General features: G+C 43.5%; 2 protein-coding genes across 2 annotated transcripts in view; both read right to left on the bottom strand.

Moving 5' to 3' along the window:
* pcbp4 (poly(rC) binding protein 4) overlaps nucleotides 1-3,046 on the bottom strand; it is a 216,550-nt gene extending 213,504 nt beyond the window's left edge. The window contains exon 1 of the mRNA XM_056273421.1: nucleotides 2,986-3,046. The gene's annotated coding sequence lies outside the window, so the exon portion shown is untranslated. The remainder of the gene's footprint in view (nucleotides 1-2,985) is intronic.
* Nucleotides 3,047-6,616: 3,570 nt separating this feature from the next.
* On the bottom strand, nucleotides 6,617-25,327 carry nicn1 (nicolin 1). The gene is made up of 7 exons (XM_056275087.1): nucleotides 25,215-25,327; nucleotides 24,353-24,506; nucleotides 20,788-20,967; nucleotides 16,338-16,451; nucleotides 11,057-11,125; nucleotides 10,823-10,927; nucleotides 6,617-7,359 (listed from the first exon to the last, which is right to left on the bottom strand). Exons 2-7 carry the CDS (start codon nucleotides 24,497-24,499, stop codon nucleotides 7,318-7,320), a joined length of 657 nt encoding a protein of 218 aa, XP_056131062.1. The 5' UTR covers nucleotides 24,500-24,506; nucleotides 25,215-25,327; the 3' UTR covers nucleotides 6,617-7,317.
* Nucleotides 25,328-27,672: the final 2,345 nt, after the last annotated feature.

Raw genomic sequence — 27,672 nt, forward strand, 5'->3', positions numbered from 1 at the left:
AGGAAACCCGGTCTGATAGGACGCGGAAGCGGGACAGGCTAAGCTAACTGCTAGCCTATGCAGACCGACAGTTCCAGCAGTCATCCTGTCTGGCGTTCGTTCCCTTGGACAGTGATTTTATTTCTATTTATTTTGTTGTTTATTTTGGATGTATATATTAATTTGTATATATGTGTTGATTTGGATATATGTGTTCTCATAGTTTTTGGATATGGGTTTTTGTCTTTGTGTTGCGCTGCTGTGGGCTGGAGGAAACAACATTTCATTTCATTTCAATGACATGACAGATGAAGTATTCCTGATTCTTGATTCGAAATGAATTGTTCTTTTGTTTGAATGAAGCAAGTTTGAATATGCCTCATGAAGCTAGAATATCAGAAGGTAATAGCAATGTGGCCTACGCCTGATTTATACCTACTATGCATGCTGGTCCACTCGGAGTAGTGACGTGTGGAACTTTATGGAAAATCCCTAAAATTAATTGAGCCATGGCAATGAAGCACCCTTGCCTTCCCCCTATTTAATGACTGCAGCATAGGCCCACATTCTGCTAAGCCTGCTGCCTAATTAAGAAATGGACAGAGGACACATTGTGCATAGCAGACGGTGCATGTTCATTTTGGAAAAGTAACCCAGCATTGCGAGCAGTTTTGATTTAATGCACGTCAACACGTTTTATATAGAATACACCGACTTGTAAAGGGAACGCATCAGATCAGCTTCCCCTGAGAAGATTATTCAGTCATCTCAATAGTGAATGATGAAATGTGTGCCAAATACTGCCAGGTGCCGGGGAAATGACTTACTGTTTCTGTGAAGTGTGTTGCATACTGTATTCACCGGGCCAAGTTAAACACCGGCCTCCCGCATGACACCCTGTCATTCGTTTAGGATTTCAGTGTATTTTGTGTCCCTGTGTGTCCCCTTGGCGGAGAATCCTGTGTGGCCATTTCGCGACGTGTGCCAGCGTGTATTTATGTCTGTATGGAGGTATCATTATGTTCTCCTGACTCGTGTTGCTGAGAATGGCCTGCATTGGCATTGGGCTGTTGCGGCTGAATAAGCCATTCGAGTGACAGGTTAGACTCGTGCGCAGCTTCAATCAAATGCGACGTGTCGCACAGTGTGATGTTCTGCATCTGGTGTGACAAGTGTCGGAGGTGTGCAGGGCAACGGATGCACGACCCAGCGGCAATCAATCACTGCGTGATGGCCGGGGCCTCGTTTGTCAGGAAGTTGTTCAATGACTAATAAATGAATGAAATGAATGATAACAAATGACAAAAAAAAAGGATGAGAGGAATTGTAGATGTAGACCCAACTGGGAAATTACCTTAAATTCTTTAAATTTCAAGGCTAAGACCTAACACAAGGCCAGTGCGGCTCCCCTCAGTCTCCATGGTCACATTTTAGAATAGAACTGCATGACACGTTGCATTCTGAATAGGATTCCATTCATAAAACGGAATGCATATGTTGGTAGGCTACACCCTTTCACTGAACACATATTTTGTAGAGAAAAGAACCTTTTTTCCCCCCCAAATACTATTGCGCAACTGTTTTTCTAAAAAAAAAAAACAATAAAAACAAAATAAAATAACACACAGGAATGGAACAATTTATTTTGCACAGTAGAAGCTAAGTAAAAGTTATTAGTGAAAACGTTATTATTGCTTGGTTTGGTTTGTTCGCACGAGTAAAACAGCAAGACGCAGCTTAACAGGGTAGTTTGAATCCCACGCAAGACAAAGCTCTCTTCTTTTTTCTTCTTCTGCCTCTTTCAAAGAGATTTCAAATACACACATACGCACTTCCTGCTTGGCATAGGAATAAGACACGGCGAGCGACGTGGAGTGAAATTCCAAGTTCCGCAGACATTCCCAACAACTTTCAACTGACTGCATATAATGGGACCTGGGCGAGGAGGACACGAGGCAGTATCAGACCTTGCCAATCATTTGCAGGGCCGCCGTCTCCTCCAGAGATACAGGACCCCCCCCCCCCCCACTCTCTCACCCCCCCCCGCACACACGCGCGCGTACACGCACGCACACGCTGACACCAACCATCGAGCAAAAGACAGAGAGGTAGACTGCGTGGCTTCAGCCAATCTCCAAAGTAGGCTGCTGATGTAATGACGGAACATCTGTGAGCCTTGGGGATGGCGCTGCCATATGCCACCCAAAAATCGGCAGAGGGGATTGTTAGGCTGGAGAGGGAATTAGTGAACCGGGGGCGGGGGGGGGGGCGCACTCTGGTGCACCATCCGATCGTGTACGTTTGGCTTGCTGCTGTTTTAGACCAATGAGGCGGCTAATAAATACGCAGTGTAATCGTATAAAGCCGCCGAGACAGTCCGTTTCCTGTTTCTTCTCCAACGAATAATTGTTTTCTTTCCCCGCTCGGTTCTGAACAACATATATAAACCCCCTCAGCATAACTCAGCACTACTACTGGGTGAGGGTACCGCCACATCGGACACTCAGAGGTCTGCGCTCGGACACGGCTCTAGTTCTTCTGAAGAAGTTCAACTCCAAGCCGCCCCCGCTGCCTCCACGTACCTTACCACCGGTCACAACAACACACTCACCTGCTCATAACACACACACACACACACACACACACACACACACACACACACAACACACACACACACACACACACACACATTGGGTAAGAAAAACGAGTACACACACATACACATACACAAACACACACATATACACACACACATACACATACACATACACACACACACACACACACACACACACGCGCGCGAGAGATCACCTGCCCGTTTCATCGCAACTCGTCTAGCAGTGGCTCTCTGTACGCTCTATTTGGCGTGCACATGGTTCGCCCAGCTCCGACAGCGATGCCACATAATTTACAGCATAGGGGACAATATAACTATATATAGTCATAATAATAACAATAATAACAATAACGAGAAGCGGCGCGATTTGGACCGAAATGCTTACTTACCCTGTAGTGCAGAAATAATCGCTGGAGGAAATATATTATATATCCGTAGTTATGGTGTCCACATTGTCGGAGGAGGAGGAGGATGAGTGTGCGTGAGAGAGAGAGAGAGAGAGAGAGAGAGAGAGAGAGAGAGAGAGAGAGAGAGAGAGAGAGAGAGAGAGAGAGAGAGAGAGAGAGAGAGAGAGAGAGAGAGAGAGCCCGGCAGCCCGCTACTGGGAGCAAATAATCCGGCTGTCAGTGCGTAACAATAAACCAGAGGGGGGTGGAGTGGGGGGGCTACCCCATCCAATTAGAAACAGTAGGATTGATTGTTGCAGGAATTAGCGACTTAAAACACAATTGAGAATGAAAGAGGAAAGCACTTGGCTAACAAGATTGAAATTATTTTGACCTCGGCTCGTTCCCGACCGACAATTTCCAGCTGATTGACACGGTCGCGTAAGGAAGGAAGCGCATTCTCTTTTCTAGGGTCTGTTTCTAGTATGGAGATTGAGAAGAGATTCAGGCCCGTATACATGCTCCCATACAACAGGGACATCAAACCTTTAATAACTTATCAAATAATAAGACTTTTCATGTATGAATGAATCCATCCACATGCGATGTAGGACTGCATGTCAGCGTGCTTATTTTCATATCCCAGCATCCGCCATCTCGCTCCAGGTGCTGCCATCTAGCGTGCAAACCAGGTAATTAGCGTCCCTGTTGGGGCACAAATAGCTGAAACCGCCTACCTTGTGAGGACATTTCATGGGTCCCTATGAAGAAAGGGGTCCATGTTAGCGTTAGGATGTGGGTTTAGGATTAAGGTTAGAATTAGGATTAGGTTAAGGTTAAGGTTAGGGTAAGGGTTAAGGCTAGGCATGTAGTTATGATGGTAAAGGTTAGGGTTAAGGGCTAGGCAATGCATGTAGTCATAGAGGGGTCCCCACAAGTTTATAGTGACATGATGTCTATGTGAGTGTGTGTGTGTGTGTGTGTGTGTGTGTGTGTGTGTGTGTGTGTGTGTTATCACTAGCCTTTTAGACACACTCACACACACACACACACACACACACACACACACACACACACACACACACACACACACACACACACACACACACACACCACACACAGTGGTCTGAAATTATACATATGACAAATCATATCTAGTTTACTTATGATGAACAATCAAAATTGTTATCATACTATTATAATGATCAGAAAATTGTATTTTTGTGCTTGTGATTGATCCCTGGACTCGTGCATCCATCCTCCCCATCCAGGGCCAAGCTACATAGGAGCACCCCTGCAGGGATTTAGTCCAACCCCAAGACCCTCGAACAAAGCCGATGCTTGCAGTCACAATAGCTTAACCAAAGGCTCTTAATTTGGAGGATAACAAACCTACAAGGCTAAAACTGACATAGCAAAGACACTTATTGCTTAAGTAGTCCTTTAACATGGGTCTCCTGCTTGTCCGGAAGTGACGTAAAAACTTCACCATCTCGGTCTAGGTCTAATCTGAGCTTGTCTCACACTGCAACTGTTTGTCTGCATGATTGCTGTGAGCATATGGATCTGTCTGTCTTCTGCCTGGTCTCTGTCTGATGTAGCATACACCCCATCAGTGTATCTCTGATGGGATGTATGCTACACCCTCCGTTCCCACTGACCGGGGCCCTTGCCTCTCGGAAGACTCTTGTCTGCCTCCTGTTTTGTCCTTTCTTCATGGCTGCTTCTTCACCAATCGTGACAACTCTTGCTACACACCGTTCCCACTCTGCAGTCTCTGTCTTGTGTCTGGGTGAGTGATGAGTCTTGGTCTGCCAGCTGTGTTCATGAGAGCTCTATTCTTTTATTACAGGGCTCTTTGTCACTTGGTTGGAGCACCCCCCCCCCCACACACACACATTTACACCCACAACCCCCCCCCCCCCCCACACTTGTTATCACATTATCTGCTTTGCTCACTCTGAACTATTGAATGCCTATCCATTCTTGAGGAGGGGCCCATTTTCTGATGTTCTTACTGAGGCTTCTCATATTTTTACCCTGAAAAGGATTATTTTTTTTGTATGTTTTTCATTCTCTTCATAGATTTAATATTAGAGGGTGTCATCCATTGCCATTTAATGTATGTAGGCGTTTCTTAATGTGCGAGTGTAAAGCTCTCTGAGACCGTCAGTGATTTGGTGCAATGCGAATAAAATTTTATCTGTCCCTCTTATTCAGAGTAAGCAAACTGAAGCTTGTCGTTTTTTTTTTGGTTTGTTTGTTTTTGATGACACAACTGGCTGCGGGTGGATATGCTTTCGGACATTGCGGTACACAAACCTGCAAGCCATCAGAGATGGAAAAACTCTCCGGCCGCTTCCACCCATATGCCTGAGCAAAAGGTGTGCGACGTGCAGGCCAAGTGTGTGGTGCAACAGTGGTAAAAGGCCGCTACAATCTCTCGCATTATGATGATTTCACAATATGTTGCTGCCACGTTCTCCAAAATAGGGATCTGACATGTCATGACGAGGGATTAACCATCAAGTCTGTGAAGAGAGAACAGCCCATAGCCATCCCAGATATGTTCCCGCTGCTGCTTAGTGTGTGGTTATGTGTGTGGCTATTGTTAACATAGTTATATTAAGAGCAACACCCCCCCCCCCACATCCCGAGTTCTTCTGTGTGTGTGTGTGTGTGTGTGTGTGTGTGTGTGTGTGTGTGTGTGTGTGTGTGTGTGTGTGTGTGTGTGAAGAGAAGCAGTGACATATTGAAGAGGCTCTAAAAAGGCAAGCGAGAAATAACTAAACAGGTGTGACACACACACACACACACACACACACAGAGAAGGGAATGTACCAAATATAACTATATAGACAATAGTTGAAAGGAGACACAGAGGGGAAATTTGTAAATGACTCTGTGTGTGTGTGTGTGTGTGTGTGTGTGTGTGTGTGTGTGTGTGTGTGTGTGTGTGTGTGTGTTGGGGTCATTTGTGTGTGCCTGCACTTGTTGCATTTGGAGTTACCTCCATCTTACTGTGCAACGGCGAGCCAGGCAGACAGATCAAACTGGGACAAATAAGTGAGTGCAGCACAGATTAAAAAGTTAACAGACGAGATGGTAAAAGTCATCATACATCATCACTGTGTTCAGCTTGAAAAGACTGCCCTCTACAGTTTGGTAAAGAGATAACGCTTGCAAGCCCCCCCCCCCATCTTTACGTAACGTTAAACCTCAGTGACGTAAATGCATCTTGGTGGTCAATCACCAAATGTTCGCCTTGTGACATTGCTTAGCATTTAAAACAACCTCTTCCCTCAGATTTTTCTGAAACTAAAGCTTTGAGACACCAGCTAGACTCAATTTTCTGTTGTGTATATTCATGCAAAGAAACCATTGACTATAATGGACCACTAATATATGATCATGGAAAAAGCTGTGCAGAGATGAAACAGAGTCGCATAAAAAGAAAAAGAAAAAAAAAGAGCCATTTATTTTAGAAGTATAACCCAACATCTGAATATTTCCATGGGCTTCTGAATCTGAATCAATATCTGGATTAACAGGTGTTTGCTCCAGAAAGGTAGTATTATAGATACAAGATACTGAGGGAATTTAAATGCAGTCTCTGAAACTCCATTGGCCGGGTGCCCTAGCAGTCCTCGGAAAAACTGTCTATGCAGAAATAACGCCTTTGATTAGTTCGCTCCCATTGTCCGAACAGAATACTCAGTGGCACAGTGTTACCAGAAAACAACTGTATTTGATGCCATCTGTGACAGTAAGCAGGCTTCTGAGAGACATTTCTTGTAAATCTTACTTTCATTTAATTTCCAGGAAGCAAAAAGTGATTCACTTGATGTTTGAGTGTGGATGCTGCCGTCATGTCAAGATCAAACTTGTTGTCGTTTTACCTCAAAGTTTGATGATACTACTCTGTCCCACCTTAGTTCTTCATGTCATCATGCCCTGGCTTGGCATCCATTATTGCAACAGCCATTATTATATGTCAGGAATAGCGATCTTTGACTTTGCGTCTTGGTAAAAAGTGACATAGTGTCACTGTGATAAGGCAGGTGTCAAGGAGGAACATCTCTCTCACTGGATACAGGTAAGTTTGCTAACAGGCAAGTTTGTTAACTGCCGTTAAGAAATCTTCAATGTAGCCCTGCTTTACTATGTCTCATAGTCATAGCTCTTTCTTTATTCCTGGCAACTTTTCTCTTGAATGCCATCTTATTGTACATATAAACACGTGATATATTTAGTTGTAGATCACTGGTTGCTCCACCACGTGGGCTACTTGGCTACCATACACCGAGGCCCAGCCAGATGAATGACATCATCATGCTACGTCAGGGAGAGTAGGTTGATGTCATAGCAGCCATCCACCTGTGATGAAACAAAGACAAAAACCAGTCTGAGTTTATATTGTAGCACATTACAATTTTACCAATCGAAAAGACAACATCCCCTTAACAAGCGAAATTAACTTCAAGAAAGAAACTGTAAAAACAGATGAATCCACAGCTATTGCTTACTGTTAATGACTGCACAATCTGCCACTTGCACAGCTTTACTGTTTACAATCCCATTGCATGCATATGTCACCTTACTGTTGCACAGATATCCTCTTGTTCTTGCACTTCAATTTATCTCAGTACTTTTACAAGTACTTTTACTTCCCATTTGTGTATTGAGCCAGCAAAATTAGCATTTCATTATATAATTGTAAACTTGCTTTTCATATATGACAAATGATAAAATAAACCTGAAACTGCAAAACAGGTCTGACATTGTGCCGTTTATTGCATGCTGCACTGACAGTGGAGTGACCAGTAGGGTTCAAACAGAACAATATCTTAAGTGGGGCAGAGGTTTAATGCAAGGGCTTTCATCTGACAGCAGCCAATGGCTTGAAACGGGCAAGGCACAAAGTATATGGTAATATGATATATGTTTTAAGGTCTCATTTGAAGTAAGCAGACTGTAATAGAACATTGTGTTCATCTAAAAAAAAAAATTGGATTTCCCCCCCTTTTTCTCTCCAGTTGTACCCAGCCAATTACCCCACTCTTCTGAGCCATCCTGGTCGCTGCTCCACCCTCTCTGCCGATCTGGGGAGGGCTGCAGACTACCACATGCCTCCTCCAATACATGTGGAGTCACCAGCCACTTCCTTTCACCTGACAGTGGGGAGCTTCACCAGGGGGACATAGCGTGTGGGAGGCTCATGCTATTCCCCCCAGTCCCCCCCCCCCCGAACAGGCAACCCGACTGACCAGAGGAGGTGCTAGTGAAGCGACCAAGACACATACCCACATCTGGCTTCCCTCCCGCAGACACGGCCAATTGTGTCCATAGGGACGCCTGACAAAGCCGGGGGTAACACGGGGATTCAAACCACTGATCCCCGTGTTGGTAGGCAATGGAATAGACCACTGTGCTACCCAGACACCCATGTTCATCTGAAATTAATACAGGAGTAAGAATAAGATAAGAAATAAGAATATATATTGTATATTCTCTGCACCATTGCACCTTATTACCCCTGCAATAAGGTGCAATGGCTATATACACTTGTATATATACACCTGTATATATACACCTGTATATAGTCAATCCTTGTGTATATATCTGAAGATTGTTGTGTTGTACTGTTGTTATTCTATGTTAAGTACACAGAGAGCCATGACACTCAAGTCAAATTCCATGTTTGTGCAAACCTACATGGCCAATAAACATGATTCTGATAATAGGGATTGGCATTTCGCTTAAAACAGATTCTGTTCAAATGACAATTATGTAATTATGTGACCGGTAACCCGACTAATCTGAGAAAATAAAGCAACCACACTAATGTCATGTGGATGGGTTTTAGAAGGTGGTGTGTGCACCCCACTCAGTGGCTCAGCTTGGCCGTCCCCAGCCTGCTCTGGTACCGCTCACGCTCAAAGGAAACATACACTCCTGCGTTCTGCTTTTCTGCTGCGGCTTTCTATAAAATGACCACTAGAGCTGACACCACCAACAATAACAGTTTTCATGATATCCATCCAGTGATGTAGGCTGTTTTACAGGCCTTACAAACAAGGACCTATCTGCAAATTTAAAGCCGGCATAAGGGAAGAAGAAAAGAGGAAGACCAAAGAGGAGGTTTATGGATGTGGTGAGGGAGGACTTGCAGGTGGCTGGTGTGACAGAGGAAGATGCAGGGGACAGGAAGAGATGGAAACAGATGAGCCGCTGTGGCGACCCCTAATGGGAGCAGCCGAAAGTAGTAGTAGTAGATAAGGTGAGGCAATACTGAGAATGAATATGTGAAATATATTCAGTTGCAGAAACATTCAGCTTAAAGAGAATAACTAAGAGCGGTAATTGTCATTTGTCTATCCAACTGTTTACTTAGGGACAATTGCAGAGGAAAAACAGACTATAGCCCTTAAATGGTTTGTGTAGCACATCGCAATGGCTCCTGACAATGTGCAGTTTGAGATTTCATAAGGAGTCCTTACTCATTACAACTGACTCCCTACATTCTCTTTAACCTTTCAATACATACTTTTTTCCCCCTTAGTAATTAGTATATTTGACTGCATTTAGCACATATGCTGAAATAGCTAGTTCATTAATCCTGCCCATTCCTGGAAAATAGCATTATAGCAGGATAGAGATAGTGGGTCCCGGCTGTTTTAAAATCAAATAAAATGTCTATTTCAAACATGCAAAATAAAATAAAAAATGATCAAGCATTTAAAAAAAAAAAGAAGAAAAAAGTCACGCTCACGGTCATGAGAGAAGCAAAACCTCCCCTCAAAACCTCTCCGCTAATGCTTCCTTGCCCAAATAGTAAACCAGAACAACTCCCAATGAGGAAACGCCACAAGGTAGACTGTATGGCAACAAACAAATAACAGACACTACATAAGAATAAGCCTATTAAAATAATCCATAAAAGAGTAATTCAAAATATGACAAAAGTGATGATGGTCTGGGGGGTAGTAAAGGTTATGTGCCCCACATCTACTGTCTTTTTTTGCCCACAGTATTGGATTTAAACTGGATACAGTTGTGCTGAAACTGTTGATATGGATAATTACATTTATATAACTAGCTATATCTAGTTATGTTTATATATATATATTCATTTATTACGATAGATGTAGGAAAAAAAAATCCACATAACCACATTAACAGCTGATGAGTGTGCGATGCACGAAACAAGCTTGTACTGTTATATATTAAAATATTTTTTCCTACATCTATATTGATATTCTGCTCCTCATTTGTTGAGCACTTTTGTCAACACCATTGATGGGTTCCAAAAAAAACCCGCTATATACTGTGTATATACACACACACACATATATATATATATATAGCGTTTCTTTCCGAAACTGTCAATGGTGTTGAGTGCTCGACTAATGAGGAGCGGAATATCAACACAGATATGAGTGCGAGACGCACGAAACAGGCCTGTACTGCTATGCATTAAAATCTTTTTTCCTGTATCTGTGTTGATATATATATATATATATATATATATATATATATATATATATATATGTAATTTTTTATTTTTTACTTGTATCATTTCTTGTTATGTCTGAGTGAGCAAAACACTGAGTCAGTTTCCAGGTCTGTGAAAACTTACTCAGCAAATACAGCAGATTCTGAACCTACTTCAATATTGCAAAAAAACAAAACAAAACAAATCGTGCTAAGTGGTCAACACAATTTAAAATACAATAGAGTGATAATGCTGGCAGTGAAGCCGTGCTGTCTATACCGCTGAATCAGTATCGGGTTTAAAAAGCTGTAAAAGGGCAGGTTTAATTTTTTGCGTTTTACTCACATCAAAGCGTCCGATGGAGGCTGTGGTCTGATTGGTCTGCATCACCTCAGTCAGAGCCCACATTTGCTGGATACTGGATGACACAGTCTGGGGGTCTGGCAGACCCTGTGGTACATGCACACAGACAGACAGATAGACTCAATCAGGCCCCAAGCATACACACCCTTAGATATGTACCCACCTACCTTCACAAACACACGTACACACATGCATAAGGACACACAAAATGTTTACCTCTAGATCAGGATGTTGGTCAACAAGTGTCAGGTCAGACAGCCAATCGGAGACCTCTTTTTCTGGTTCCTGGAGGAAAGAGCTTTAATTATGAAATTGAAAACATTACAATTCAAAAAGTCAACACCAAAGTTAATAGTAACATGGATGTTTTCATTTCAACAAGTTTGGAGGGATAGAAATTGCATTTCCTTCAGCCTGTTCTTTTAGGGGGCATGTTACGGCCCTAGTGCCATGTGTTGTATGTCTGTGTAATTTTCCCTCTGCGGGTAATGCCCCGCCTCTTGTGGAGCTGCTGGCTGAGCCCAGGTGACTCCTCATCAGCTGGGTGTATAACTTGGGGAGAGACTCCCAGAAGTGCTGGTGGGCAATTGCTGGCAGCCAGAGAGAGAGAGAGCTCTTGTGCTAACCCCTTAAGGAGGGGGGGTGAAACCTGTGTTTTTGTTATTGTTCGTTTCTTTTTGGTCTGATCTGAGTTTGTTTGTTATCTAAGCCTGGTTAGTTAAGAGCCAGCGTCTTCAGTTGCCCTTTTTGTTGTACATATTGGTTTAGGGCTAGTTTTTGTTAATAAACCCGTCTTCCGCCTCCCACCTCTCTTATTCCCCCGGGATACTTTTATTTTCTTTGTTACTTCCCCTCATCCGCTTGTCCGAAGGAGGGGGGTGGTGTAACATGCACGGATACATAGACTCGCTAGTCCTTGGCTAACGGGTTGGGCTCTTTAGTTGACTGGTTAACATAGGTTCCCGTGGTGCGGGAGATACGGGTTCGCGTCCCAACTGCAGCAGTTCCTGAGCTGCCCCCCGAATTCACTACATTGGTGTCAGAAGTGGGATGGTGAGACCGTGAGCCCTTTGGAAGTGTGTGCGCTCAGAGGCGTGAGGGAGTTGATATGCTGAAGTGCGGGGACACGCTCCCCGAAGGAGGGGGGTAGTGTAAAGTGCACAGAAGGTGTAGAGGAGGCGAGGCGACTCTCCCCAGATGATGCTGACTCTGTTGACGTTCTGCACACCTCCACCGCAGAGGACTTGGGCCCGAGTATTGGAATCCAGCAACCAATTGGGGACATTGATATCTATCCGAACGGAGGTGAGGTGCAGCCAGGTTGTACACTGGGGGTTGTGCCTGCAATGGCGGGAAATTTAATGGACGTGATCACGTGCGAGCATGAGCATGCCGTGCACTCGTTTGTGGACTGACTCCCTGATGAACAAGGACCACAAGAGCACACTCTGTCTCTGTCTCTCTCTCTCTCTCTCTGCCAACAATGGCCCACTGGCACTGCTGGGCGTCTCCCTCCAAGTTATACATCCAGCTGATGAGGAACTGGAATCATCTGGGCTCAACCAGCAGCTCCACAGCAGGCGGGGCATTACCTGGAGAGGGAAAATTACACAGACATACAACACATGGCACTAGGGTCGTAACAGGGCAACACAAAATATTTGCATGTTCCCATGTCCATAAAGCACTATACTTCTAGAGTAGTATAGCAATATTCATTCTATAGTTTATGATGTTTTCCAGTTTAAGAAGATGGATTTCATTGTGCCCTCTAACTAGCTCTTGATGGTGCATTTTGCTACAATTAGATATAAGGTTTGGGTTGGTTGTCACTAACTGGCTCAACATAAGGGTGGATTAAAGGGCTGTCACTAAGCACCCATTTTCAGTCCACTACAGGTAAACTTTGAATCAGTATGGTTTTCCTGTGTACAAGGCACTTTGGCAGATAACCAACGCTCATTTATTTCCTGGCTAAAGACTTTACTTGCTGTATATTTTCTTTAAAGTGTGAGATGACTTGTAGGAAAGCAGGGGTCTCACACTCAAATTACCTGGGAGCGACCTGAAAGGTAGTGTTATGGAGGAGGGCCGCTGTATTAGGGATGAAGAAAACAACTGTTCGACTATATAACCTTCACACCATTTTTTATTATTATTTCACATTTTTTCAGAGTTTTCACATGTATAGGTAACTATGTACATAGTGTAGCCTGGCCTACATATTTAGCCTACTTCTTGCCAGAAACCTGGCACTTCCTCTGCTGACACAGGTGAGGCGCATTTGCTTTCAGGGACCGGGCAATGGACACCCTGAGGACAGCCTGGAGATGGTTACTGCTCAGTCTGGACCCATGCTTTGATTTATTAAGGTTCATAGTTGAGAACAGTTTCTCACACAGGTAGGTGCTGCCGAAAAGAAACATGACCTGCCTCAGTTGTTTGGACAACTGTGGGAATGTTTTTGGGAAGCTCTCTGAGAAACTGTCCAAGCATCTCCTGCTTTCCTTGTGCCTCTCTGAACTTTGCCTTGAGCTCGGTGTTGCACTGCAAGTCTGTGAGCTCCATTTGAAATGTGTTTGGAGCACTGTCCACATTAAAGGAGAAGATGTCTGTAAATAACTGGAAAGTGGTGCTGTGAGTCTTAAAATCAGAAAAGCGATGCTCAAACTCCTGCTTCAGAATGTCAATGGCAGTCACATATTCATCAGCATTGACTCTGGCACCATCATCGATAATTGACTGGCATGTTGGGCAGTGGACAAACCTTTTCTCTGTGAGCTGTGTTTTCCATAACCTGAGTTTCACGGATAAGGTTTTCACACTATCAAATGCTACAGTGACAAGTTGGCCTGGCCCCTGCAGTTTTAAATGAAGAGTGTTAAGTGCCTGTGTGATATCAACTAAAAAAGCTAAATCCACGAGCCATTTGGGATCATCAAGCTCAGGAACATGTAGCCTGCCTTCTTTCATGAATTCTCTGATTGCCTCCCTCAATTCAAAAACCTTTTCAGGACACTGCCCCTGCACAACCAGTGTACTTCTGTGAAGTACAGCACATCTCCATATGTTGCATCTACTTCCTCCAGAAACGCACAGAACTGTAAACCTCTTGATCTGATGTAATTAATGCATTTCACCACAACAGTCATAATACTGTCTAATTTCTAGCATTTGTTGCAGAGTGCCTGCTGGTGAATGATGCAGTAATATGCAATTGTAGGATTTACAGTCTCTTCCTACAGCTTTCTTTGAATCATTGCTACAAGCCCATTTATTCTTCCTGTCATTGGCGGGGCACCATCAGTGGTGATTCCAGTCAATTCATTCCAGGGTAGACCAACACCCTCAACTGCATTGCACAGCACCTGAAATATATCTTTCACTGTAGTCTTTCCCTGCACTGGCGATAAAGTTAGCAGTTCTTCTGTTAACTCAAAAAGGTCATTGATACCCCTTACAAATATAGCGAGCTGAGTGAGCATTGTCATTTACATTTGCTTTCATTGAGTGCCAAAAATAGTGTATAACATCATTTGTTTTAGTGAAAAACTATCTGTAAATATCACCTGGCAACTGGTTGATCCGTTCTGCCATTGTATTTGGGCTGAGACTGACGTTTCCAAACACAGATGCCTTCTCCTGGCAAATGATATTCGCTACCTGCAGCATGCAGTCTCAGAAACTGTCCCTCCGTAAATGGTCTGCTAGCCTTCGCTATTGCCTCATGTACCTCATAGCTGACTTCGACAGCTGCAACACAGTCTTGTTTGGCTTTGTGAAAAAAGTTCTGCCAACAAGACAGAGTTTTTAGAAAGTGTGCTGCGTTTTGCTCCCTCTCCTCACCTTTGAATTGATCATACTCCTCTGCATGTTTAGTAGTGTAATGTCACTTCAGATTGAAATCTTTCAGGACAACAACTTTTTCCTTGCAAATTAGACAGATCGCTGATGCATTAAATTCAGTAAAGAAAGAGTCGCAAGTCCATTTCTCTTTTTTTGTGGCTTTTGAAAGTGACGTTTTTACACAATATCTGCAAGCAGTGAAAAATTTACATTAGCAAGCTCACATGAGATATTTCGCAGCGGGCTAGCCTACTGGGTTTATGTACTCGAGTTGCCTGGCTACAGTGTGTGTGTGTGTGTGTGTGTGTGTGTGTGTGGTTGTGTGAGAGAGAGAGAGAGAAAGAGAGAGCATGAGGGAGACAGAGAGAAAGAGAGAGAGCTGCAAAACTGACATTAGGCTACATCATCTGCAACTGGCCTCACAACTCATCGTAACTGAGTCCTTAGAACGATCCATCCATCCATCCATCCATCCATCCATCCATCCATCCATCCATCCATCCATCCATCCATCCATCCATCCATCCATCCATCCATCCATCCGTTATCTAAACTGCTTATCCTCCTCAAGGTCGTGGGGATGCTGGAGCCTATCCCAGCAGTCATTGGACGGCAGGCAGAGAGACACCCTGGACAGGCCGCCAGGCCATCACAGGGCCCACACCCGCTTGCTCGCCCGCCGCCCGCCCACACACACACACACACACACACACACACACACACACACACACACACACACCTAGGGATAATTTAGTACAGCCGATTCACCTGACCTACATGTCTTTGGACTGTGGGAGGAACCGGAGCACCCGGAGGAAACTCACACAGACACGGGGAGAACATGTAAACTCCACTCAGAGGATGACCTGGGACAACCCCCAAGGTTGGACTACCCTGGGACTCAAACCCAGGACCTACTTGCTGTGAGGCGACCACGCGAACCACTGCACCACTGTCCCGCCCTACTTAGAACTAGAAACACAGAAACATTTAACAAAACAAAAAACAAAAACAAAAGACAAAAGTAGTATGCACAATGGATATGCTGTCCGGATCTCTTAATAAATCTAAAACATAGCACAGGCTGCACAAAACTACCTCACAGGCCGGATGTTCAGATGTGGCCCACAGGCTGGTAGTTTGAGACACCTGTAGTAAAGCATACTGTAGCCTAGTATGGTACCCAGCAAGTAAGAATGTTTGACTGTCACTTGCTGGGTTTTTCTATCCTAGCCTTTAGGACACATCTAGAAACGGGAATAGGAATTACAAATCATCAATGCAGTTTTCTTAATATGAAACTTCTTTTTTTTAACTTTTAAATAAGCTTTTCAAAATATCCTGAACAATTGCTGATGAGAGAATACATATTTGAATATTTCTCTTTTTGGATGGATGTTTCCAGCTCCATGTCCATTCCAAGTCCATTCTCTTTGTTCCAGCTAAAGGAAACACTTAAAATTTGGAACTTTTTTTTGTTTCAGATTTTCACTTAAAATTTACCCAAGCGCATAAGTGGATTTAATTTCATGCTGTGTTTGGTTGGTATGTCAACAAGTTGTTCTGTATGGCACCTGTTTAAAGACCCCCCCCACACACACACACACCGAGTTTAAAAAAAATGAATTAACTGATCAAAAAACAAACTCACTGGCTCTACATGAGGGTGTATTTTGATGTCCTCGAGGTTGAAGGTCAGCCAGGCAGAGGACGGCTGCCTCAGGATCAGTCTTACTGATACGATATGATCTGGCACCACCTGCATCTGGACATTGAATGAGAAAGAAAAAACTACATGAGTGCAGTTGACAAAGTGATTCTCATCCTCTTCAGGGACATGGCTAAGAACACAAAAAAGTCAGACAAAAGTAGGATAACTCCGTCATTCATTTGTTATAAATGGGAACTGTCCGATTGACACAGAATTATTAGCTCTGATTGCTCACTAGCAATCAGGATGTGGATGTATCATCAGCCACCCACTGATGTTGGTACAGTCTTGTCAAACACCATAACTGCTGATGAGTTCTGACATTTGCCCAACACTATTGCCAGTGAGCCAACATGAACGGCTTGCAATCTCAATAAAAACATGTTGCTTTTGTATTCCCAACACAAGCAGCAGGCACACATACACTAAAATAGTGAACACTGATGGATAGGGGTGATATTGATTTTTCCTTTTGTTTGAATTAGAGGAAAAATGAATAGTCATAGTTTAACAAAAGCATTTATAATGACTAGAAGAGTGCACTCAGTGGAGTGCAGATCTCCGCCAGGCGTATCTCCCGTCCTGCGGTGTTCAGACTTGGGGCGAAAAATCAGCTGAGCAGTTATCCCTCAATTGCGGCATAAAACCGGTTTTGCAAAGGTTTTGAATCACTGCAACCACGAGAGGTCCTTGATCATACAGTCATAACAGTGCACAGAAATGATTAAGCTGACAGGCCCAGGGGTATGTGAGATTAGCAGCAGACAGATACATGCACACACAGACAGAAAAAAAGCATTTTTCCTGCCATTATAAGACTTTTGCGCAGCACCCAAGTTGATTGAACAGGAAATATGTAAAAAAAAAAAAAAAGTTTTTAACATGTAGGGCTAGTTTGTGAATGTGCAGCCTCTTCGGCAGCGGACCGTTGCACAAATGTGACCAATATGAACTTGCACTTTCCAAAAAATGAAAGTTTGCTATGTGACCATTTTGGTCTAACTCTAATCCTTTCTTTATTTTCACAATATAATAAAGCTGGGTAAAACATTAATGCTCGTGCATGATTTTTGATTTTTATTTTGAGATACTTTATTAATCCCTGTGGGGAAATTCTGCTCTGCATTTAAACCACTGCTCCTAGTTGTGTAGCAGGGAGCAGTGGGCAGCCTCTAGTGCAGCACCCGGGGACCAACTCCAGTTCTTTTCCCATGCCCCGGTCAGGGGTACAGACAGGTGTATTAACCCTAACATGCATGTCTTTCTGATGGTGGGGGAAACTGGAGCACCCGGAGAAAACCAACCGCAGACACAGGGATAACATGCAAACTACACACAGGGGACGACCTGGGATGAACCAACCACCCCAAGGTTGGACAATTCCGGGGTTTGAACCCAGGACCTTCTTGTTATGAGGCGACAACGCTAACCATGGGCCCACCATGCTGCCCAGTGAGTGACTCACACCCACAGTTGACTCAGATCAGGCAGCATCAAGAATATGCAACACTTCCTGTTTTGACTACAACCTAGAGAAAGTTGTTCCTTTACAACAGTAGCATTTTTTTTGGATTATCAAAATTATTTTAATAACTTTTGATGATGTTGCTGCCAGATCGAAGTCAACTGTGCACATCCAGATGCACATGGATGACACATCTACAGCTCACATCTATGGCTGAATCGGATCGGGCAGCGACAGAGAGTAGCGTTGGTCAAGCTAGCTAGAGAGTGAATGAAGAGAGGGATTGGCAATAGCGAGAATACATTTTTTTTCCAAAGTTGGGGGTGTCTGGGTGGTGTGGCAGTCTATTCCGTTGTCTACCAACATGGGGATCCCAGTTCGAATCCCTGTGTTACCTCCGGCTTGGTCGGGCATCCCTATAGACACAGTTGGCTAGCCAGATGTGGGTATGTGTCCTGGTCACTGCACTAGTGCCTCCTCTGGTCGGTCGGGGCACCTGTACGGTGGGGAGGGGGAAATGGGGGGGAATAGCATGATCCTCCCATGCACTACATCCCCCTGGCGAAACTCCTCACTTTCAGGTGAAACGAAGTGGCTGGCGACACCACATGTGTCGGAGGAGGCATGTGGTAGTCTGCAGCCCTCCCCAGATCAGCAGAGGGGGTGGAGCAGTGACCAGGGTGGCTCAGAAAATAGGGTAATTGGCCAAGTACAACTGGGGAGTAAAAAAGGTTTTTTTTCTCTCGAAAGTTTTGAGTCACTGCAACCACGAGAGCCGTGTATAGACACACACACATGCACACACACACATACCAAATACATAATCCCCTCCAGGCTATCTGCCTGGCGGGGATAAAAATAACACAATAATGTATTTGCACAGCAGAACTAAATAGATTTTTTCCACTCTCTGTAAATTATCCGACAGTAAACCCTATTAATCTCCTAACCCCCTGCAGAGCCCCAGTCCCCAGACTGAGAGCCAGTGTAGCTCAAAACACTTTCAAACACTTTTAACACTTTCAAAAACACTTGAGGCTAAACATTAAGAACAATCGACATTAAACAGTGGGTAAACACCTTTCACACTTTCACAACCATCGTTTAAACTATAAGTCGGCCTCAGAGCACCAGCCAAAGCAAATAAAGATCAAAAAACCATTTACCATCTGGTCTACTGTGAGTATAGAATATACTATATATATAATATGATGGTATGTAATGGTTCAATATATCAACATGATAAAGCCTCTAGTTCTGTGCTAAGGGAGTTGGCCTGCCACCAATAGCCAGTTGAGAAGGAAAATAAACATTTGTGAGCTCAGCCAGGCTGGATTAGTTTTATGCTCAATGGGACATGTTGGTTTTATGGATTTGATGAGACTTATGGCAAATACAATGGTGGCCTATTACTTAATGCTCGCCGGAAATAAAATGGGAAAAAACCTATATTGAAATATAAAGATAGAGTTTGAGTTTGAATTGTTGATACCACTAAAATGGATGCTCCATAAATGCCACCTGAACTTGTGTTTTTGAACACAAAGCCCACTGAGGCAAATTTGTAATTTGTGATATTGGGCTATACAAATAAAGTTTACTTGACTTGGCTTGACTTGAACTTTAAAGCGCTAGTGTTTAGGACATCTAGCGGTGACATTGCAGATTGCAACCAACTGAATACCCCTACACTCACCTTGTGTAGGAGAACCTACAGTGGCCTTCAGGCGCCAGTAGCTACTTCCAAAATGATGTCATCGTCTACGACCGCATCAAGTAGCCATAATATGTCAAGTGATGAGGTTCCTTTAGATAGATAGATTTAGAAATTCTATTTAGTTATTTAGTCTGCAAAACTATAGGCCATAGCTTCCATGTAAGATAGCAGAAACTTGGCGTTGCAACATGGTGGGCTCCATGGTAGAGGACCCGCTCCCTATGTAGATATGAAGGGCTCATTCTAAGCTAAAAAAAAAACCACAACAATTCGTAGTTTCAGGCGATTCCACTTATAAAAACATAGTTATAAATATATTCAATTTCTGCCAATAGAACCCCTTAAATCCCACACACAGGTCATTTAATAATAATAATGATAATAATGGATTACACTTATATCGCGCTTTATCTTGACATCAAAAGCATTTCAAATTGAAGGGGGAAACTCACGTTAACCATCGCCAATGTGTAGCATCCACCTGGGTGATGTATGGCAGCCATTTTTGCACCAGAACACTCACCACAAATCAGCTTGAGGTGCAGCGGGAGGAATCATTGAGCCAGTTACGTACAGGGATGATTAGGTGGCCAGATGGAGAAAGCCAAGTTGGGAATTTTGCCAGGACACTGAGGAACCCCCTACTCTTTGCGATAAGTGCCATGGGATCTTTAATGACCACAGTGAGTCAGAACCTTGGTTAAATGGCTCATCTGAATGATGACATCTACAGCACAGTGTCCCCAATACTGCACTGTTTTTTTTTTTAAAAACATTTTTTTTTCATTAGGAGCAAAGGAAAGACTTCCCCCTACATATATATGCCTTTCATATCTAGGTAATGGTCATGGACATTTGCATATGAAACTGATGGTTTCTGTCATTATGCAACTCTGCTGTATATAAAGGTGGGGATACCTGCAGTCAGTTGAGACTGAAGAGGTCACTTAGATGAGCGATGAAACGTTTTCCCAATAAACATTGAGTCCAGATGAACTGAGTCAACTTTCTGGGGTTGCTCTGATGAGGTAATCTTTAGAAGTAAATATGCGTTTAAGACTACTGTGTAAATGGACAAATGCAAAATCATCATCTTGCGCGCGTGCGCACACACACACACACACACACACACACACACACACACACACACACACACACACACACACACACACACACACACACACACACACATACAAACTTTAGCCTACCTGTGACCTATGTATGGAGAAGTAGTCCTGGGAGCCTCTCTCAGTGTGTGGGTTGTCCATCAGAGTGAGGTCTCTAAGAGCTGTGCACCACTTGGCAGGGACCTCCTGCTTAGGGTTCCTCCTCAGCAAACGCATTGTCATAAATGCTGTGTAATAGTTCTTAAAGCTAATGTCCTCAATCTGAGGAAAAAAAAACCCACCATCAAATAACAAAAACAAAAAACAGTAAGGTCAGAATACAGCTAACATGCTAATTTGGAGTAGCGATAACCAGGAAGCTCTCACAGCAACAGGGTCACAGTGTTAATAAAACTTGTGTGCCAACAGAGGCAGCTTGGATGGACACCGCTGGCCAAGCTGGTTGGTACTTGGGATGAACCACTACCATTACTGGCACCAGATACCTATAAGTTAAATATATCAACTGATTTATCCTGTTATAAAAGGTGATATCGAATGGTTTGCATTAACATGTAAGAATTTAAACTATTCACACTAAGTGTTTTTCTGCTTCTGGTGTGGGAAGATGGCTGCGCCAATTCACGTTTGCAGCAGTCTCACCCAGTACTGGTGTGGGAAGATGGCTGCGCCAATTCACGTTTGCAGCGGCCTCACCCAGTACTGTCCATGCAGTGTTTTTATCCACGTCTGGGTCTAGGCTTGTGTTTTCGTTTGATGGTTGGGGGAGCTGGCGCTGGATCGTCTGGGAGAGCTTGGTCTGCTGCGTCCTGTCAGCCCGGGGACCACGGCCCTGCCTGGAGCTGGGTCCGAGGAGGAAACACCAACGGTGGTCTGACAGGATGTGGAAGTGGGACAGGCTAAGCTAACTGCTAGCCCATGCAGACCGGCAGTTCTGATAACACTGAGGGTGGTCTGGTGGCGGCCTCACCTAGTGTTGTTGGTGTTTTTAATGTTGTCGTGTGGAGTGTGGGGGTGTGTGTCGAAGGTGTCTGGCTGGGAGAGCTGGCGTTGGATCGACTGGGGGAGCCTGGTCTGCTGCATCTGGTGGGCCGAGGGACCGCATTCCTGCTTGAAGCTGTGCCTAAGGAGGAAACACCGAGGCTGGTCTGACAGGACTCAGAAGCGGGGCAGGCTAAACTAACTGCTAGCCCATGCAAACTGGCAGTCCGACAGTCATCCTGGCATTCGCTCTCTTGGACATTGAACTTTTTTTTCCTCTTTTGGTATGTTGGATATGTGTTTTTGTATTTTTTTGTATTTTTTGTAGTTTGGATGTGTTTTTGTCTTTGTGTTGCACTGCTGTGGGCTGGGGGAAATGACATTTTGTTTCATTTCATGTGCACAGGTGCATGGAATGAAATGACAAATAAATGTTTCTGATTCCTGATAAGAGGAATGCTTGATTCCTCTGTTGGGAGCAAGCCAGTTTTCAGCTCTTTGCCCTGTGATGGCCTGGTGGCCTGTCCAGGGTGTCTCCCTGTCTGCCGCCCAATGATTGCTGGGATAGGCTCCAGTATCCTCACGACCCTGAGAGCAGGATAAGTGGTTTGGATAATGGATGGATGGACGTATGAGCAGAGGAATGGTGGTATCTGTGGAGTCCATGGTTGGATGTTCTGCATTCAGGATCAGCAAAGGAAATTACACCAGTAAATTGTTCATAATCTAATATACCACACCACTTCAGAGAAACTGATTTAATGCTGAATACAGCTGGCAGACCAGAGAATGCCAAAAAATCAGTATATAAATTGTATGTAAAGCCCAAAGGACTTCTTAAATTTCATAACAAGAAAATGGCTTGTTTCATTTTTTTTCATCCCTAGACTAACAACTGATTAAAATACAAGTCTTCCCTTGTTTTCAGCTATCTATTCATAAGTGCCTTTGGGTTAAAAAAAAAAAAAGAAAAACAATGTAATTCACTGCATTGGGAATCAGGCATATTAAACCAATTTGGACACCCAAAAGTAAATGTGTTGGGACCCAAAATGGATGCCAGGCCTATTTTAGGAAGCATCAAATCCTCCAAATCACAGCACTAACACTAAAAGCTGAAGACAGCACCACCAAAGTGCTTTGTTAGAGATAATTCTTGAACGCATTAGTAGGCCTTAGGCAGAATCCTTTGAAGATTTAGCCCTTTGAGTTAATGAGTTGCAACTTTCTATTAGGAATTATTTTTAATTATGCCTATGTGCTAAAAATAGGTCAGCTATCAAAATCTTTGATGAGTCTTATCGTGCAGGGAGATAGTGGCATTATTCTTATCAGATTTAAAGTTCAAGCACCTCAGGCAGCAAGTAGCCACAGAACAAAAGTGACAGTGAACCCCTACCAACTCCAAGGGTGCTGTCCTGCTGTGAACTGTGCACCGCTGTGAAGAGAGGCAAGCATGGAGACCATTTCCCCAGTAGGTATCAGAGGACATGAACAAATGTCTTCAGAAAGAATGTATGTTTAAGGCATCCTGTTTTGATTTAAAGGCGAAGGTACAGACTAAGAAGTCCTGTATGCTTTGTAGTACCTACATTTTAGCCAACTCTCTTGATAAATATGGAGATGGTTTAAATGGCTTTAATGGCTTCTTCTTCTTTTTTTTAGTAAAATGTAAAAAAAAACAAACAGATAAAACGGTTATGTGATTGGCCTATGTTAAAATGATTGTGTGGCTGGCAATATAAAGGCATGAGAAAGGAAAGTGGGGAGGAATAAGTGAGGAACTATTAGTTTGTAAAGAATAGGTTGATGTGATTGGTTGATCCTACCAAATACTCCTCTGTGGAGTGGTATATTCTCTATGCACAGTAGTGTCCACTGCCATAGCTTTTTTTAAGTCTGCTGAGAGTGATTTTAGAGAGGGTTTGTTCCACGACCCTGGAATGCACAGCTGAGCCTTTTTTTTCTGGGACGTCCTGGCTCTGACTCACCATCATCACTGCTCAACCCTCAAACAGCTGGTTTGGGTAGTTTAGTGGCAGCATCATTCATGTTGGCATAGCCTTATGTCTTTATGTAACTACTGACATGCTGGTACATTTGGTCAGAACATGAATTAATATGTCAGCTTGTTGTCTACATTGAACTTTAATATGAATGCTCACTGTAGACTATGGCACAGGGAGCCTACCATGTTCTGCACAATAGCAAATTGATTCAGTATGTTTAAAATGTGCATATCAGAGGCTTATACATGTGTGTGTATATTTTTTTTTTAAAAATTGGGCTACATCGTCCACATGTTACATGCTACAATATAAGTGCAGTTCAAAACAGGAGTTAAGACTTAGTATGAGGTCATGAAATTAACTTTCATTTTGTCTACCAGCCACGGTGGCAGGAACATCCTAAAACAAATGAACAAATGAGCCAAATCAATGATTTAAGCAACCAGAACTTCCTTGTTAAAATGGTTTGTTACCTGCAAACTGATTGGTGCTATTATGAATGTACACTTTTACCAGTGTCTTTTGGAAGGACAGAGAAAGCACTAGCTGGTGGTCATGCGTTGTATTATATGATAATTATCTCTAATATGGCTGGTGAAGACAATGTTGTAACCATTCATGCCGTTAAATTATTTCAACCATAAGCACTGACTTACACTGACGGTCTTTCCAAATGGAAGGGTAATGTCCACAACAGAGACACCAGATCGAGATGTTTCTGTTTTGCTGTCTCCGATCTGCAGGTTTACCGGAGGTTTGACGGTACAGGCCACAGGCTTAATGCTGTCAAGTTGCCTATCCATCTTGATTCTGGTGAGACATGAGAGTTATACAGCTGAGTTAAAACTGACTTCAGGCTTTTGACATTTTTTCCAAGCAATATGCTCGCTTGGTTACAAGAGGACATTAATTACACATATTAAATATTGAGTGCCATTCGACATGAGGGCATTTAAGAGAGCCGTTTTTCTTCCAGTGCCCTGAAAAAAAAAACCGGTGTAATGGCAATGTTAACAGCATCCTAAACTGAGATGTCCTGAGTTATGAGCAAACAGGCCACCCTATCACAAGGATGGTTATTCAGGCTTAATCGAAGAGAAATGGTCTACGCCCAGTTAGTTTATATATATTTTAAGTTACGCCTTTCCCAGCCTGGACGGTGATGCACAGTGCAAAATGATCAAACGTCGCATTAAATCGCTTATTATTCTTATTACGCCAGTCTCCTGTCTACACTCGAAGCACCATGGACAGCGACATCCGATATTGCCCGACCACAGGCCGCATTTGTACTGTAGCTTGCCGGCTCAAGTGGTAAGACTGCATGTGCATATCAATGATTTGACTGCCGCGGTAAATCTGCACACGTAGTTACACTGTGCAGGCTCACACAGCAACACAACACCAAGACACTGCTCCCACTACGCCGCGGCACAGACACAAGGATCAAGCAGGCAAGAGCTATCGAAAGGTAAAGCTAAAGGTGAACGGCGGAGCGTACTTGTTTTTTTTTCTTACCTTGGAATTATAGCAAAGAATCAGGACCTGGCATATTCCCTCACTATGTGCCTCTTTTTGGAGGAGGACGTCTTCCCCTAAAGCCGAAGGGGGAAGTGGTAGTTTGAGTAATTGGAGCCACAAGCGTTAGCAGTAGCCCTATATGCTAAGGAAGGATGCTCTACGTACGACGTCTTTACTGTAACTATGGTGACGCTGGAGTCTTAAAGGGCCAGCAGCGTCAAAAAAAGGGGAAAAAAAGTCAATACAGGGTTACTCACTCGACATCAAATGCAGCCGAATCGTTCCTGCGACTGAGACGTGAAACAAATGTACTTATGTAATGTATTTACTTTTGTTTTGTTGTAATTGCGCTTCCGTTTCTGTTTAGAAAACCTCACCAAGCGTGGAAATGACGCATTTCACTGCTTTGTTTGGGACCCGTTTGGATACCTGGGCGTTATATAATTTGAAAACAGCAGAGGGCAGCATCACTCCATACATTAGCAGAGGGGTCGGGCCTCTTTCTGAGACAGTCCTTAGGCGTAATTGTGTTCAAATTTAAAGGTCTCGCCTTGTGACCTTGTCTCCTTATTCAAGCCTTTCAGCTCTTTTTAAAAATGCTCAGTCCCAAGGGGCGTTTACAGATCCTTGAGATTTACAGTTTTCTTCACTGTCTGGTAATCGCCAGCAAACAGGGAGCTCAGGTTGTGCGGTAGTGGTATGATGGACAGTACAGCTGGGCCTTGTTCAGTCAGCAGCAGTAAACTCTTGCTTAGATTACAATTCAGACTGACCTAACCTCTAAAACGCTGTTAATCCTCTTTCATCCATTTTGAGTTGAAACATTTATCAGATATGGTTCAAACGAGATCAAATAAGATATGTTAGACTTTTTTTTTCACCAAATAATTTGGTTTACATACCATCCATTATGCTTTTGTGTGTTTTGTTTTTTTTAAACAAAATGTGACTGCTATTAGTCATTTTTAAAAGTCGTTGTGTGCCACGCACAATTATGTTAAACCATCAAGCTGACAGTTTTTCCCAGGTTGATTCAAACTACAAAGGATGCCAATGGGATGCTCATTTGCATGTACTAAATCTTTAAGATTGTGGCTTTAAAACGGTGGAGTCGCATTTCTGAGTGAAACCTTTCAATTGTTTATGGGATCACTGGTAAGATTTTAACAAGGTAAGTGATGGCAGGTAATATCTTTATTTTTCCCCCCTGAAATTTCCCCTGAAAATTTGTAAACAAACTAGGATGGCATCTCTTTCCAAATACTTTCAAATTGTCCAAAGTTTACAAAAGTATACTTTTCACCATAGATTTAATGACACTACATCAGTAAAGCAATTGGACATAGTACTTAGTCTCAAAGTCATCATTTGAATTGTAAATGAAGGATACACTGAGAAGTGAAGTCTGTTTCTTTTCACTGATCCATGCCAATAACAAAAATATTATAATGATGGTTAACACTGCCAGTGTACATTCACTCAATCACTTTCTCACACATGCACACTCTTACTCATTCACTGTTCATGTGTTTGTTTGGTTCTGTCTGCATTTGTTCTTTGTCTGCCTTTCAATGACAATTTTTGACCATGTCTGCAGAGAAAATAGCCTTAAAAATATCCATCTGCTCTCTCCTACCCGCTTTCTCTCTTCCTCTCATCTTTTCTGCTGCTTTTTTTTTAATCTCTCCTATTACCTCTGTCTGGCATTGGTCATTTTAACCCCCCCCTCTCTCTCTCCCTATTTGTCTTTTCCCCCGTCTCGATCTCCGTCTCTTTCAAGTTCTGTCTCTCTTGCTCAAACCATCTGCCTCATTTTCCTTATTCTTTATACCCCCGCCCCCCTTCCTGTCTTTGTTGCTCTCTCTATTTATTTATATCCTCTCGCTGTCACTCCTCTCAGCCCTCTCGGCCCGAATTTTCCCTTGCTCCCCTTCTCCATTTCCCCCCTCAAGCACCAGTACAATGGTGTACATTCATCCATTCTATTATTGTATTTGAAGTGGAAGGAGAAGGGCTTCCTTCCAAAGCCCTCCCCCTAGATCAGTCAGTGTTGGAAGCTGGCACCTCGGGTCCTCCTGCAAAAACAATCCCTGTTCTCCCAGATGGTCCAGGCGAGCAGGCGTGTGTAGCTACAGGGCTTCAGAGGATACAGAGGGAGAGAGAGATATGGAGGGATGCAGGGGGCGGCAGGGGAGTATGGCTAAAGCCAGGCAGACGGAGAGGAAGAAATAGAGACCAGGAACAAATCGGACAGGGACCAGGAAGAGATGGGGATAGAGAGGTTTAGAAAGAGAGAGAGAGAGAGGTTTAGAAAGAGAGAGAGAGAGAGAGAGAGAGAGAGAGAGAGAGAGAGAGAGAGAGAGAGAGAGAGAGAGACATCCAAGCAGCAATGACCAGTGTGTTTTTATCTATAAGCCTCCTACCCCTGGCTCTGCCTGATTGTCTTTCTTTCTTT

This window comes from Lampris incognitus, chromosome 2, assembly GCF_029633865.1.
Source record: "Lampris incognitus isolate fLamInc1 chromosome 2, fLamInc1.hap2, whole genome shotgun sequence".
NCBI lineage: Eukaryota > Metazoa > Chordata > Actinopteri > Lampriformes > Lampridae > Lampris > Lampris incognitus.

Coding starts and splice junctions, on each gene's coding strand:
- nicn1 (XM_056275087.1), bottom strand. CDS start 24,499: ATGGATAGGCAACTTGACAGCATTAAGCCTGTGGCCTGTACCGTCAAA. Junction 20,968..24,352: donor CATTTGGAAAGACCGTCAGT/GTAAGTCAGTGC, acceptor TTTTTTCCTCAG/ATTGAGGACATTAGCTTTAA. Junction 10,928..11,056: donor ACCAACATCCTGATCTAGAG/GTAAACATTTTG, acceptor CATGTACCACAG/GGTCTGCCAGACCCCCAGAC.